General features: G+C 38.2%; 1 protein-coding gene across 1 annotated transcript in view; it reads left to right on the top strand.

The window, feature by feature from the left end:
• Positions 1–15,644, top strand: part of LOC132545961 (low-density lipoprotein receptor-related protein 1-like) — a 171,573-nt gene that overhangs the window by 114,055 nt on the left and 41,874 nt on the right. Inside the window, exons 33-46 of the mRNA XM_060209643.1 lie at positions 2,210–2,488; positions 3,621–3,742; positions 4,333–4,455; positions 5,353–5,583; positions 5,856–6,051; positions 6,290–6,494; positions 6,816–7,008; positions 7,835–7,954; positions 8,596–8,724; positions 10,177–10,401; positions 10,531–10,686; positions 10,985–11,101; positions 15,058–15,177; positions 15,427–15,558. Of these exons, the coding sequence (XP_060065626.1) occupies positions 2,210–2,488; positions 3,621–3,742; positions 4,333–4,455; positions 5,353–5,583; positions 5,856–6,051; positions 6,290–6,494; positions 6,816–7,008; positions 7,835–7,954; positions 8,596–8,724; positions 10,177–10,401; positions 10,531–10,686; positions 10,985–11,101; positions 15,058–15,177; positions 15,427–15,558 (2,348 nt within the window). The remainder of the gene's footprint in view (positions 1–2,209; positions 2,489–3,620; positions 3,743–4,332; positions 4,456–5,352; positions 5,584–5,855; positions 6,052–6,289; positions 6,495–6,815; positions 7,009–7,834; positions 7,955–8,595; positions 8,725–10,176; positions 10,402–10,530; positions 10,687–10,984; positions 11,102–15,057; positions 15,178–15,426; positions 15,559–15,644) is intronic.

Raw genomic sequence — 15,644 nt, 5'->3', positions numbered from 1 at the left:
TATAACTTAAAACAAGACTCTGAGCTGTTTCGGAGCTAGATTAAGAGTCCCTACAAAGAAGTTACTAGACCCTGGACGATACCAGAGAAGCTACTAGACTCTGCAAGTGGCCCTAGAAAAACAGCATTATAAATAGAATATTCACCACCAGCTAGACCCTCAACGATATGAGAGAAGCTGAAACAAATTGGGAATATACTATTATTATGAATTGGGGGTAAAATTCCTCAAAAATTAAGTGCCAAAATGAACGCATGTTTAACAGAGTGATAACACGCAGGTAAAAACAAATATTAATAAGAAACTGATAAATGCAGAAGATCCTTAAGTTACTAAGAGTGAGTAGCCCATTATACATAAAAATATGGTTATCTTATAACTGTTGCACATGAAACTAAAACAAAAAATACATGAGTATAAAATAAAACCAATGGTGTAGCCGGGGACGGTGGGTGGGAATGCACAAATTTCACAAACAAATGCCTCCACCAAAAACTCAGAAACTATATGCTGCGAGGCCTTCAGATCCCTAACAGGGCATCCTCCCCGAGAACGCTGATTGGTCAATTAATTAGCATCAACCAGAACTCATCAGCATACATAAATAAACAAAATTATAATGCCTGCAGGGCAAGGAAAATCACTAACACTAATACATAATGAAAATCTTAATTGAAAATTGCTATGTCAGCTAGCAAGGAGAACTTATTGTATATAAACTATAATTTAATAACAATATTAAATTATCATTTTATATACAACAAGAACGCACAAGAACAGTTAAATGTTTATTACACGAAAGAAAATAGACAAGCTACGGTTTGGCGTAACAGGGGCTACTCACTCTATTCATAATCACTATTAACTACTAGAAAATTATAACTTAAAACAAGACTCTGAGCTGTTTCGGAGCTAGATTAAGAGTCCCTACAGAGAAGTTACTAGACCCTGGACGATACCAGAGAAGCTACTAGACTCTGCAAGTGGCCCTAGAAAAACAGCATTATAAATAGAATATTCACCACCAGCTAGACCCTCAACGATATGAGAGAAGCTGAAACAAATTGGGAATATTCTATTATTATGAATTGGGGGTAAAATTCCCCAAGATTTAAGTGCCAAAAATGAACGTATGTTTTAACAGAGTGATAACACGCAGGTAAAACAGAGTGAGAGCCCCCAAGAGATTTAATACATATGTAGGCTCATAGTGCCTGTAATGTAGGTCAATATATCCATCTGTCTTATACCTTAAATGGTTTATAAAACATTAAAAATTCATTCTGATGTTGCCTATAAGTCTGGCTTTTTTTAGTTTAATTAAAGACTGAGTTTTATTCTTTCTGAATTCTATGACACATATGATGTCTGCAAACTGTTAACTTGTTTAGGTCTTCTGAGACAAAATCTCAGATGGCCTCATACAGTTGCCTTTTGTGAGTTCCATTCATCGTGCACCTGAAATAATTTACATTTTTGACTTCTTCTCAATAAACAAAAGGCCTAGGTTGCTGATACTAGGCCTGTAGCATGTTGGTATGAAGGACTACCAAGTTTGTTCAAATGAATGACCTAGACTTGCTTTCAAGGTCACTGGGGTCAGATATGTTAAGCTCTTGAAACAACTTTTTCTCAGTATTCAAGAGGCCCTGGGTAATAATATTTGATAAGTAACATGCTGGAAAAAAGACCTACAACATCTATGCAAATGAATGACCTTGATCAGTTTTCAAGGTCACAGGCATCAATTATATGAAACATTTATTAAAAGACTTTTCTCAACAGTCAAGATGCCTAGGGTAATAGTGTTTGATAAAGGATATGCTGGGATGAAGGGCTACCTTTTTTTTCAAATGAATGCCCTTGACCCACTTTAAAGGTCACAGGGATCATATATATTCTAATTTGAGATGGCTTCTCAATAACCAAGAGCCACTAAATAATTATAGTGGGCCAGTAGCATTCTGGGATGAAGGGCTCATATGGATGACCTTCACCCACAAGGTCTCAGGGGTCAAATAAGTTGAAATACTTTCCAGTTTTCAATCTATATGCTTAATATTGAATAAGTTTTCTTACTTTTATTGTACTTTCATTATCTTATGCTTGTCACTAGTTAAAAAAAAAAAAGAAAAAAAAATCAGCACAGATGACCATCAAGACCTTTGGACCTCATGTTATTGTGTGTGAATTTCATGATTTTTTGCAGGCTTCTGTTTTGGTCGGATACTGGAATTCAACCCAAGATAGAACAAGCACGATTAGATGGAACAAAACGTGAAATTTTTGTGGACACTAACATCACCGCTCCCTTTGGCTTGGCTATTGATTATGAGACTAACACCTTGTATTGGTGTGATAACAATCTCAATAAGCTGGAGTCCATTGACATTGTTACCCGCACCAGGAAGATCCTCATAAGTCCTGATCAGATGAACAGCTGCATGGCTTTAACTTTGTTTGAGGAGTATGTCTACTGGCTAGAGGGGTGAGTTTCTGCCAAATAGACAATTAAGACTATCATATAGAGTTACTACTGGTAAGTGTGATAGGTTTCAAAGTTAGAGAGGTGAGTTTCTACGGATGGGTTTACTAGCAAAATGGGCAAGACTCTACCTCAGCTAGAGGGGCAATTTTCTACTATGGAGAGGGGCAAGTTTCTGCTAACCAAAGTGGTTATCTAGGTTGGCTAAAGGGGCAAAACATTATAAGGCAGAGTTCTTTCAGCTGGAGGGATTGATGTACCAGCTAGAAGGACATGTTTCTAGTGGTCAAAGAGGCAAGTTTCTGCTAGCTGGAGGGATTGATGTACCAGCTTGAGGGACATGGTTCTACTGGTCAAAGGGCCAAGTTTCTGCTAGCTAGAGGGATGGGTGTACCAGCTTGAGGGACATGGTTCTACTGGTCAAAGAGGCAAGTTTCTGCTAGCTAGAGGGATGGGTGTACCAGCTTGAGGGACATGGTTCTACTGGTCAAAGGGCCAAGTTTCTGCTAGCTAGAGGGATGGGTGTACCAGCTTGAGGGACATGGTTCTACTGGTCAAAGGGGCAAGTTTCTGCTAGCTAAAGGGATGGGTGTACCAGCTAGAAGGACATGTTTCTACTGGTCAAAGGGGCAAGTTTCTGCTAGCTAAAGGGATGGGTCTACCAGCTGGAGGGACATGGTTCTACTGGTCAAAGGGCCAAGTTTCTGCTAGCTAGAGGGATGGGTGTACCAGCTTGAGGGACATGGTTCTACTGGTCAAAGGGGCAAGTTTCTGCTAGCTAAAGGGATGGGTGTACCAGCTAGAAGGACATGTTTCTACTGGTCAAAGGGGCAAGTTTCTGCTAGCTAAAGGGATGGGTCTACCAGCTGGAGGGACATGGTTCTACTGGTCAAAGGGCCAAGTTTCTGCCAGTGAAAGGGATGGGTGTACCAGCTAGAGGGACACATTTCTACTGATCAAATTGCGAGTTCCTGCTTGCTAAAGAGATTGGTCTACCATGATGAGGGTTTTTTTAATAGTCAAAATGGCTAGTGTCTGTAAGCCGGGATCATTTTGAGGTTATGTCTCGTCCTTTCTCAATTATTCATTGTGAGATTGACACTTGAAACTAATATAAACTGTCTTTGGTGTTTAGAGATGTCTCTGGAAAGATCAAACGAGCCAAGAAAACTGATGGATCTGGTGTGGAGGAAGTAAAAACAAACCTCGGGCCTGACATGCAGGATATCAAGGCTTACCACACCCAGCGGCAGCAAGGTAACCATGGCAACAAATGTCAAACAGCTCAGAAATAATTTGTAAATGGACAGACTGAAATGACTGACACTAATGAGTGGCTGTGTATTCAGGTCGAAACTTGATCAAGTCATTTCAACATAAGCAAAACAGGGCAGTTTCTATTGAGCAGGGTTTTACATAATTTTCTCCTGCAAAACATCTTTGCAGGTATGTTAATTTGGGCTCCATGTGTCTGTCCATTTAGGGTTCAATATTTTAAGTCTTGCTACATCCAGTGTCAGTCAAAGGTCAAAGGTTGACAGGGATGGCTTTGGGCAATGAACAGTGTGACAATAACAAAATGGTTGTGGAGAAGTGGATGGCTTGGCTAGACACCTCATAGTAGATTGGTTGATGAGTCCCAGAGTAGAGTTAGATACTGTCCCTGTCTGTGAGGTGACTGAGCACTATTCTGTGAAAACCTTTAATTTTGCTGGTCAAACACAATATACTAACTTTAAAGCCTTAATTGACATGTTTGATAAGAGTGCATTGTGACAGTTTTATCAGAATTAAAACAAAACTTGTTTTCTGATAGTGTAACCCTTTTCTGTATTTCTCTGTAACAGGTGACAACCCTTGTCGTGTAGACAATGGAGGCTGCCAGGAATTCTGTTTCCATATCGGTAACAATGTAGTGTCCTGTAACTGTTCCTACGGAAAGGTGGGCAGTGATGGAAAGAGCTGTGAAGGTAAGCTAACTTATAATATACATATAAACCTGTCTTAAAGGTCACCTCTACAAAAAATACCTGTCCATAAAGGCCAGTCATTAAATACTGATATTAAAGATAATTTAGGTATAGATATACCTGCCTTTAGAGCCACATTTTTATAAAAAGTGTAAAGAATAAAAACAATAGTATTATCATTTCCTACACAATAAATTCATATTAAAGGAAGCTCTATATAATGGCAACCTGTTTATTAAGGCCATTAGTGTTGGTCCTGGTGTAATACAGTTTATAGTTCTTGAACCTCTGTATAAAGACCACCTGTCTATAAAGGTCATATCTGTTGGTCCTGGTATGATACAATTTATAGTTCTAGAACCTCTGTATAAAGACCACCTGTCTATAAAGGTCATATCTGTTGGTCCTGGTATGATACAATTTATAGTTCTAGAACCTCTGTATAAAGACCACCTGTCTATAAAGGTCATATCTGTTGGTCCTGATATAATACAATTTTTAGTACTGGAATCTCTGTGAAAAGGCTACCTGTCTATAAACACTACTTGTTTTGGCCCTAGTGTAGTATAATTCATTGTTCTTGGACCTCTCTAAAAATGAAACCTACTTATAAAAGATACATTCCTCTTCTCTGTTATGGAATTTTCATAAACATGTTTGACTAATTGCAATTTTGGATAGTTCTCTATGGCAAATCCTGTGGTTGCACTAATTTGTGTTTTATCTGGTAAATGTATGCTGTACATAATACTCACAAGAGGACAACGCAGAATCACTAAATAGATAGGAAATATTGAGTAACACACTTAAACTTGATTGCATCATAATTTAGATTGTCTATAGAATTTTTGATGAGGTACATAATGATGTGGATCAATTACCTGTTTATTTTTCAAGGTCATGACTCGTTCCTGCTCTTCTCCAAGGTCACAGACATCGTAAGCATCAGTCTGGATGAAAACAATCCAAACTTACCTATGAAGACGATCACTAACTCGGATCACCTCCGCAATGTCATTGGTATCGCCACTGACTACAAATCAAAGAGAATTTTCTTTAGTGACATCCAGCGTGGTGACATTCAATATGTGCACTTCAATAGTACTGACTTCTATATTGTAGTTGAGGGTAAGTCTGCATTGTAGTGACAAGTATGGGACCTAATGTTAGTTTGTTTGTAGACGTTGGTTTTGTAGAGGGTCTGACACATGATGGTTTGGGGGAATTACCTGTACTTGATCTGTTGTTTGTCAGTTTGTAGGGGTTGGTTTTGTAGAGGGTTTGGGTATGACAGGTTTGAGAATTACCAGTACTTTTTGCATGTTTGTAGGCGTTGGTTCTGTAGAGGGTCTGACACATGATGGGTCGGAGAATTACTTGTACTTTTTGTATGTTTTTAGGCGTTGGTTCTGTGGAGGGTCTGGCATATGACGGGTTTGAAAATTACCTGTATTGGACCAGTTATACTAACTCTTCTATCAGTCGTGCACATATCTCGGACAAAGACGAGCCCCATCACAACACAACTGTAGAGAAGATTATACAGCTCGGTGTGTTTGATCACCCACGGGCCATTGCCATTGACAGCTGCTCAGAGTATGTACAGTATTATCTTTATTTGAAACAGACTGTATTATTTATAAGGTCTCATGTTATTGAGACTTTCATGAAACAGACTATAATTTAGAGTATAGAGGTGATTATTGAGATATGTCTAATTATGGTAGGTTGAAGATAATATACTATGACGATGAATCAGAGACATTTTTCTGAGGTCAAAAGGATTAATATCATGAATCATAATCACTTGAACACTTTTTAAACTCCGTTTCAGTCGTATGTTTTGGACAAATTGGCATGATGAGCAACCCAGAATCCAACGTTCATTCCTGAATGGTTACAAACCAGAGTCAATTATCACGGAAGAGATATGGACACCTAATGGGCTAACCATTGACCATGTCGAAGAACAGCTGTATTGGTCAGATGCCAGGCTGGACAAAATTGAGCGATGTGACTTTGACGGCAAAAACAGGAAGGTCAGTTGATAAAGAGAAGATAGACTGTAAATTGTACAGCTGTTTTGAGCCCTTGTGAACTTGCTCTCATCCGGGTTTGAAAAGTGTTTAGATTATTGTGATTATTGAGCGCAGGCATATTATCAGGATCAACAATTGTGGCTATGTCATTTTTGAATTATTTTCTGTACTTTAGCTGATTTTGACCTATGTGATGTTGTATATCATTTAATAATGTTGTAGTCTGTTCTGTGTTTTGACTGACCTTGACCTTTCTTAGGTTGCGTATCATTCATGACTTGTTTTCTGTATTTAAGCTAACTTTAACCTTTCATTTGTTAGGTTGTAGTTTCTGCCATGCCTGAACACCCTTTCAGTCTGGCTGTGTATGGTCAGCACATCTACTGGACAGATTGGATTCGTCGTGCTGTAATGCGAACAAACAAGTTTGATGGCAGCGGCGTGTTCTGGATGAAACGCAATCTTGAACGTCAGCCAATGGGGATCACTGTAGTAGCAGAGGACGCTAATAACTGTAATTCAAGCATTTATCCCCTTTCATCTGAAATTACTTTCTGTAGTTCCAAAGTCAACATTTCACCCCCTTCAAAGTCACTTACCTTTTCGATGCACTTCATTAATTACCTATTACAATGCCCTTCCGATTTCCTCCTCTTTGAAATATCCTGCAATAATAGCTTTTCTAATTCCCTCCCTATGGTATTCTTTATGATTAACTCTCGACTGTAGCTATTTCCATCTCCATTGTAGTCTTTCTGATTTCCCATGGTTGTCCAGCTGTCAGGTATTTCTAGCTCTTTTTACCAAGAACACTATAGGTATCTTATCAGTGTAGACAATCAAATATTCCCACCATCATTTCTTTCCTCATCTCTTAATTACCATTACGTAAGTATGAAATATAAATCTGATTCTACTATTTTGTCCTGGTCTCTACACTCTTGCCTTATAATGATCTGCCCCTTCTATCTCAAACATAAGTATGAATCTGATTCTACTATTTTGTTCTGGACTCTGTACACTCTTGCCTTATAATGATCTGCCCCTTCTATCTCAAACATAAGTATGAATCTGATTCCACTCTTTTGTCCTAGTCTCTGTGCACCCTTACCTCATTATGATCTGCCCCTTCCATTTCAAACATAAGTATGAATCTGATTCCATTATTTTGTCTGGGTCTCGTTGCACCCTTGCCTCATTATGATCTGCCCCTTCCATTTCAAACTTAAGTATGAATCTGATTCCACTATTTTGTCTAGGTACACCCATGCCTCAGCCTTTCAAACTTTATTATGAATGAGATGACATTTTTATAGTTATGTTTGCTGACTTTATTCTAGGTACCTTGAGTCGCTGCTATAACCATGACTGTGAGAATAACTGTACAGTGATCAATGGACATGCCCAATGTATCTGTGGAAAGGACCTCTTCCTGTTACCAGACGGAAGGCGCTGTGGGCGTAAGTCATTGATAACTTCTTTAAGGGTTTATGCTATATCACTGTGACAAAATTTACCTCCTTTCAAAAGAATTCCTTAAGGATGTATCATATAGCAAACCTTTGGCTTATGGTGAAAGAGAACATGAGAATAAGCATTATGTCTGCTTGAGCTTCAGAGAACAAACAAACAATTTAGACACACTAGGCCTGTATTCTATATTCTTAAGTAAATTGATCCAAACTGGACATAGATATGTGTTGAATTCATACTCTTGTTGAGGAGTTTACAATTACTCTGCACTGTTTGATTGGTCAACCTTTGACCTTGCCATAGTATTGAATATTCAAATGATAATAACATGTTAACCTTTGATCTTACTACAGTGTATTTATGTTCGGCATTGAAATGATATTACTATGTTAACCTTTGACCTTGCTATGGTATCTTTGGAATTGAAATGATATTACTATTTTAACCTTTGACTTCGCTGCAATGTATTTATCTTCGGCATTGAAATGATATTACTATGTTAACCTTTGACCTTGCTATGGTATCTTTTTCATTGAAATTATATTACTATGTTAACTTTTGACCTTGCTGCAGTGTATTTATCTTTGGCATTGAAATGATATTAACATGTTAACCTTTGACCTTGCAGCAGCCAATACGTCATGCGGACTGACTGACTTTATGTGTCATGATAAGAAGGCATGTATATCTATAGAGAAGAGATGTAATATGGTTAACGACTGTTTGGACTCCAGTGATGAGCTTCCTGATGTGTGTTGTAAGTATAAGGATGAAAACATGAATGGTGGATTCATAGGTTTAAGGTTGAATCTTTGGAAACAATGTGGTGTACTATCTTTCAAATTAAATTCCTTCAGAAAGGCTTTATACTATAAACCTTGAGGGTTTCCATAGTTCAGTCAGTAGAGATACCTGGTGTGTTCTGACACACCCTCGTGTTTCTCAGGAAGCTGATAAATAAACTGGTCTGTACTGACATGATGGTGTCCATGGGTAAGACACTTCCCAATTATTGTTCTGAAAGACATGCATTGAATCTTCTGTATGTTGTTCAGTGAGGTATCCTCCATCTACTACAAGGATACTGCACCTCAAAATGATCCAGGCTGAACAGGGGCTGATAGCAGCAAAAGTATAACCATTTGTTTCTGTTGGTAGTTTGTACTACAAAGTTCAAGAAAGTTGTATTACAGAGTTTAGGAAAGTCATATTACAAAGTTCAAGAAAGTTGTATTACAAAGTTCAAGAAAGTTGTATTACAGAGTTTAGGAAAGTCATATTACAAAGTTCAAGAAAGTTGTATTACAAAGTGCAAGAAAGTTGTATTACAAAGTTCAAGAAAGTTGTATTACAAAGTTCAAGAAAGTTGTATTACAAAGTTCAAGAAAGTTGTATACAAAGTTCAACAAAGTTCAAGAAAGTTGTATTACAAAGTTCAAGAAAGTTGTATTACAAAGTTCAAGAAAGTTGTATTACAAAGTTCAAGAAAGTTGTATTACAAAGTTCAAGAAAGTTGTATTACAAAGTTCAAGAAAGTCGTATTACAAAGTTCAAGAAAGTTGTATTACAAAGTTCTGGAAAGTTGTATTACAAAGTTCTGTAAAGTTGTATAACAAAGTTCAAGAAAGTTGTATTACAAATTCTGTAAAGTTATATTACAAAGTTCAAGAAAGTTGTATTACAAAGTTCTGGAAAGTTGTATTACAAAGTTCTGGAAAGTTGTATAACAAAGTTCTGGAAAGTTGTATTACAAAGTTCAAGAAAGTTGTATTACAAAGTTCTGGAAAGTTGTATAACAAAGTTCTGGAAAGTTGTATTACAAAGTTCAAGAAAGTTGTATTACAAAGTTCTGGAAAGTTGTATAACAAAGTTCTGGAAAGTTGTATAACAAAGTTCAAGAAAGTTGTATAACAAAGTTGTGGAAAGTTGTATTACAAAGTTCAAGAAAGTTGTATTACAAAGTTCTGGAAAGTTGTATAACAAAGTTCTGGAAAGTTGTATTACAAAGTTCTGGAAAGTTGTATAACAAAGTTCAAGAAAGTTATATTACAAAGTTCAGGAAATTTACAATGATTTTTTGTGTTTACATGTATAGGAAAACTACTGCAGTAAACCTGATCAATACAAAAAGTTAACTTGTTTTGATATTTTAAAATATTTCTGAAATGATCAGTATTTCAATATATTAATGATTGTGTTTTGATTTCAGTGAATAAAACATGTGCACCTGGACTATTTACCTGCTCAAACTTTATGTGCATACACATAGAGAAATTCTGTGATGGCGTGGTTGACTGTAGTGATCTGTCTGATGAGGCTAACTGTCAGTGTGATGCTGATCAGTTTCAGTGCCAGAGTGGGCTCTGTATCAGTCGTCAATATCGCTGTGATCGCGACATGGACTGTCCCGATTGGGACGATGAAGTCGGCTGCAGTAAGTATTTAGTAACCTCTGATGTTGTTTTTTAACAGTGTGCTTGTTTGTAAAGTTATCTCCCCTTCTGACATTGCTTCATTCACAATTATGTTAAATAAAATATTTATTTTTATTTTTTTGCTTCAGACATGACATGTAACAATTTGGAGATGTTCCAATATGAGGAGAATGTTGTATCTTGTAACACAACGTCCCAGTGTATCCTGTCGTCATGGATATGTGATGGAAACAAAGACTGCTGGGATGGCAATGATGAAAATCATTGTGATAACTCTACAAAAGGTATGATTGTTTTGATGCCTTTTTATATTAATTTCAAGTCTGTATCTTGATGTAGAATTGTGGTCAGAACTGATTCTCAATGTAGAATTTCTGGTCAGAACTCAAGGCTAAGTGTAGAATATGGGGTCATAACAGGAATAGCGGCATTATGACTCGTAGACATTTTTTAGCCAGTCTCACTGGACCAATTGATGTTATATTGAATACAGATGGTGTGTGTAATAAGTAAGAATATCAATGTTTATGGACTGGATCGGCCTTTTTTACACTAGACTAATATTGTTGTATTTAAATACAGATGGTGTTTGTGATGATGACGGATTTAGATGTTTATCGTCAGGAGCCTGTATACCTCACCAATGGGAATGTGACAATGACAATGATTGTGGTGACAACTCTGATGAAAAACAATGTAGTAAGTTATGCATTAAGTGTTGTACCCTGTAAACTTTAACCTTTATTTCCCTGGTTATATATCAAATAGAGATGTCTACATTGAATATTTAGAGATTATTATATGACTATTTTGATATGATACCGTGGTGTGATATCAAAATGGTGATGAAATAGTCTTTTCATCGTGTTTTTTTTCTTTGAAATAAAAAAAAAACACACAATTCATCCAACTCAACAATAGTTGTTGCAAGTTCTTTTAATATCGCCTCGCCATCTTGTGTCCTAGTCACCACGGTTTGCAAATGACAACAAACAAATCCACAAATTTGAGCGAGATTCTTAATTATTTTACAGGGGGTGTGATATCACTTTCTAGGCTGTGTGAAATCACTTTCTAGAGGGTGTGATATCACTTTCTAGAGGGTGTGATATCACTTTCTAGGGGGTGTGATATCACTTTCTAGGGGCGTGATATCGCTTTCTAGGAGGTGTGATATCACTTTCTAGGGGGTGTGATATCACTTTCTAGGGGCATAATATCGCTTTCTAGGGGGTGTGATATCACTTTCTAGGCTGTGTGAAATCACTTTCTAGAGGGTGTGAAATCACTTTCTAGGCTGTGTGAAATCACTTTCTAGAGGGTGTGAAATCACTTTCTAGAGGGTGTGATATCACTTTCTAGGCTGTGTGAAATCACTTTCTAGAGGGTGTGATATCACTTTCTAGGCTGTGTGAAATCACTTTCTAGAGGGTGTGATATCACTTTCTAGAGGGTGTGATATCACTTTCTAGGCTGTGTGATATCACATTCTAGGGTGTGTGATATCACTTTCTAGGCTGTGTGAAATCACTTTCTAGAGGGTGTGATATCACTTTCTAGGCTGTGTGATATCACATTCTAGGGTGTGTGATATCACTTTCTAGGCTGTGTGAAATCACTTTCTAGAGGGTGTGAAATCACTTTCTAGAGGGTGTGATATCACTTTCTAGGCTGTGTGAAATCACTTTCTAGAGGGTGTGATATCACTTTCTAGGCTGTGTGAAATCACTTTCTAGAGGGTGTGATATCACTTTCTAGAGGGTGTGATATCACTTTCTAGGCTGTGTGATATCACATTCTAGGGTGTGTGATATCACTTTCTAGGCTGTGTGAAATCACTTTCTAGAGGGTGTGATATCACTTTCTAGGCTGTGTGATATCACATTCTAGGGTGTGTGATATCACTTTCTAGGCTGTGTGATATCACTTTCTAGGAGGTGTGAAATCACTTTCTAGGCTGTGTGAAATCACTTTCTAGGCTGTGTGATATCACATTCTAGGGTGTGTGATATCACTTTCTAGGCTGTGTGATATCACTTTCTAGGCTGTGTGATATCACATTCTAGGGTGTGTGATATCACTTTCTAGGCTGTGTGATATCACTTTCTAGGCTGTGTGAAATCACTTTTTAGGCTGTGTGATATCACATTCTAGGGTGTGTGATATCACTTTCTAGGCTGTGTGATATCACTTTCTAGGCTGTGTGAAATCACTTTCAAGGCTGTGTGATATCACATTCTAGGGTGTGTGATATCACTTTCTAGGCTGTGTGATATCACTTTCTAGGGAGGTGTGAAATCACTTTCTAGGCTGTGTGATATCACATTCTAGGGTGTGTGATATCACTTTCTAGGCTGTGTGATATCACTTTCTAGGCTGTGTGAAATCACTTTCTAGGCTGTGTGATATCACATTCTAGGGTGTGTGATATCACTTTCTAGAGGGTGTGATATCACTTTCTAGGGGGGTGTGATATCACTTTCTAGGGGGGTGTGATATCACTTTCTAGGAGGGGTGTGATATCACTTTCTAGGGGGTGTGATATCACTCTCTAGGAGGGTTGTGATATCACATTCTAGGGATGTGATATCACTTTCTAGGGGGGTGTGATATCACTTTCTAGGGGGTGTGATATCACTTTCTAGGGGGTGTGATATCACTTTCTAGGGGGGTGTGATATCACTTTCTAGAGGGGTGTGATATCACATTATAGGGATGTGATATCACTTTCTAGAGGGTGTGATATCACTTTCTAGAGGGGTGTGATATCACTTTCTAGGAGGGGTGTGATATCACTTTCTAGGGGGTGTGATATCACTTTCTAGGCTGTGTGAAATCACTTTCTAGAGGGTGTGATATCACTTTCTAGGCTGTGTGAAATCACTTTCTAGAGGGTGTGATATCACTTTCTAGAGGGTGTGATATCACTTTCTAGGCTGTGTGATATCACATTCTAGGGTGTGTGATATCACTTTCTAGGCTGTGTGAAATCACTTTCTAGAGGGTGTGATATCACTTTCTAGGCTGTGTGATATCACATTCTAGGGTGTGTGATATCACTTTCTAGGCTGTGTGATATCACTTTCTAGGAGGTGTGAAATCACTTTCTAGGCTGTGTGAAATCACTTTCTAGGCTGTGTGATATCACATTCTAGGGTGTGTGATATCACTTTCTAGGCTGTGTGATATCACTTTCTAGGCTGTGTGATATCACATTCTAGGGTGTGTGATATCACTTTCTAGGCTGTGTGATATCACTTTCTAGGCTGTGTGAAATCACTTTTTAGGCTGTGTGATATCACATTCTAGGGTGTGTGATATCACTTTCTAGGCTGTGTGATATAACTTTCTAGGCTGTGTGAAATCACTTTCTAGGCTGTGTGATATCACATTCTAGGGTGTGTGATATCACTTTCTAGGCTGTGTGATATCACTTTCTAGGGAGGTGTGAAATCACTTTCTAGGCTGTGTGAAATCACTTTCTAGGCTGTGTGATATCACATTCTAGGGTGTGTGATATCACTTTCTAGGCTGTGTGATATCACTTTCTAGGCTGTGTGAAATCACTTTCTAGGCTGTGTGATATCACATTCTAGGGTGTGTGATATCACTTTCTAGAGGGTGTGATATCACTTTCTAGGGGGGTGTGATATCACTTTCTAGGGGGGTGTGATATCACTTTCTAGGAGGGGTGTGATATCACTTTCTAGGGGGTGTGATATCACTCTCTAGGAGGGTTGTGATATCACATTCTAGGGATGTGATATCACTTTCTAGGGGGGTGTGATATCACTTTCTAGGGGGTGTGATATCACTTTCTAGGGGGTGTGATATCACTTTCTAGGGGGGTGTGATATCACTTTCTAGAGGGGTGTGATATCACATTATAGGGATGTGATATCACTTTCTAGAGGGTGTGATATCACTTTCTAGAGGGGTGTGATATCACTTTCTAGGAGGGGTGTGATATCACTTTCTAGGGGGTGTGATATCACTTTCTAGGAGGGGTGTGATATCACATTCTAGGGATGTGATATCACTTTCTAGAGGGTGTGATATCACTTTCTAGGGGGTGTGATATCACTTTCTAGGGGGTGTGATATCACTTTCTAGGGGGGTGTGATATCACTTTCTAGAGGGGTGTGATATCACATTCTAGGGATGTGATATCATTTTCTAGAGGGTGTGATATCACTTTCTAGGAGGGGTGTGATATCACTTTCTAGAGGGGTGTGATATCACTTTCTAGGAGGGGTGTGATATCACTTTCTAGGGGCGTGATATCGCTTTCTAGGGGGTGTGATATCACTTTCTAGGGGGGTGTGATATCGCTTTCTAGGGGGGTGTGATATCGCTTTCTAGGAGGGATTTGATATCACTTTCTAGAGGGGTGTGATATCACTTTCTAGTGGCGTGATATCGCTTTCTAGGAGGGATGTGATATCACTTTCTAGAGGGGTGTGATATCACTTTCTAGGAGGGGTGTGATATCACTTTTTAGGGGGTGTGATATCACTTTCTAGGGGGTGATATCACTCTCTAGGGGGTGTGATATCACCTGGGCTGTTTTCAGCTTGTGGAAATTTCAGACACATGCAAAAATGGCGTTATCTGCGGTAAACATATAATAATCATTTATTGGTGTTGTATTGCAGATTACACATGTGAGAGTCACATGTTCCAATGTAACGAATCAAAGATGTGCCTACCAAGATCATGGGAATGTGACGGACACCCTGACTGTGCTAATCACAGTGACGAAGGCAGTCAGTGCCGTAAGTATTTCTAAAGCTGGTTAACGTGAAGAGGAAATCCAAAATTATTTCGAAAACTGTCAATCCTTGGAAAACTGAATTTTTCTTGAAGGTTATGACTAATTATAGATTGATGTTTTGATGCCATTTGAAATTGAATGTAAAAAAAAATATCTTTTAAATCTTCATCAACAAATGGAGAAGTTAATGATATAGAAAACTGTATTTAAGATCAGGTTAGTTTATGTTATGATACATCCACACCCACAGTCACAACAAACAGGACATGCCAGGAGTCAGAGTACCTATGTGATGGGACGGGTCGTTGTATACCCAAACAGTGGAAATGTGATGGGGATATTGACTGTCCTTATGGCGAGGACGAGCGTATCTCAAATGGATGTCGTAAGTCTTCAAAAAACTATGATAAATAGACATGCTATGTAACCTACATAGAATTCAAAGTGTCTTATTTTTTCTTAAAATAG

The sequence above is a fragment of the Ylistrum balloti genome, unplaced genomic scaffold, assembly GCF_031769215.1.
Source record: "Ylistrum balloti isolate Yb309-2 unplaced genomic scaffold, AGI_CSIRO_Ybal_v1 Utg369868, whole genome shotgun sequence".
Lineage (NCBI taxonomy): Eukaryota > Metazoa > Mollusca > Bivalvia > Pectinida > Pectinidae > Ylistrum > Ylistrum balloti.
This window is presented reverse-complemented; position numbering and strand designations above follow the sequence as displayed.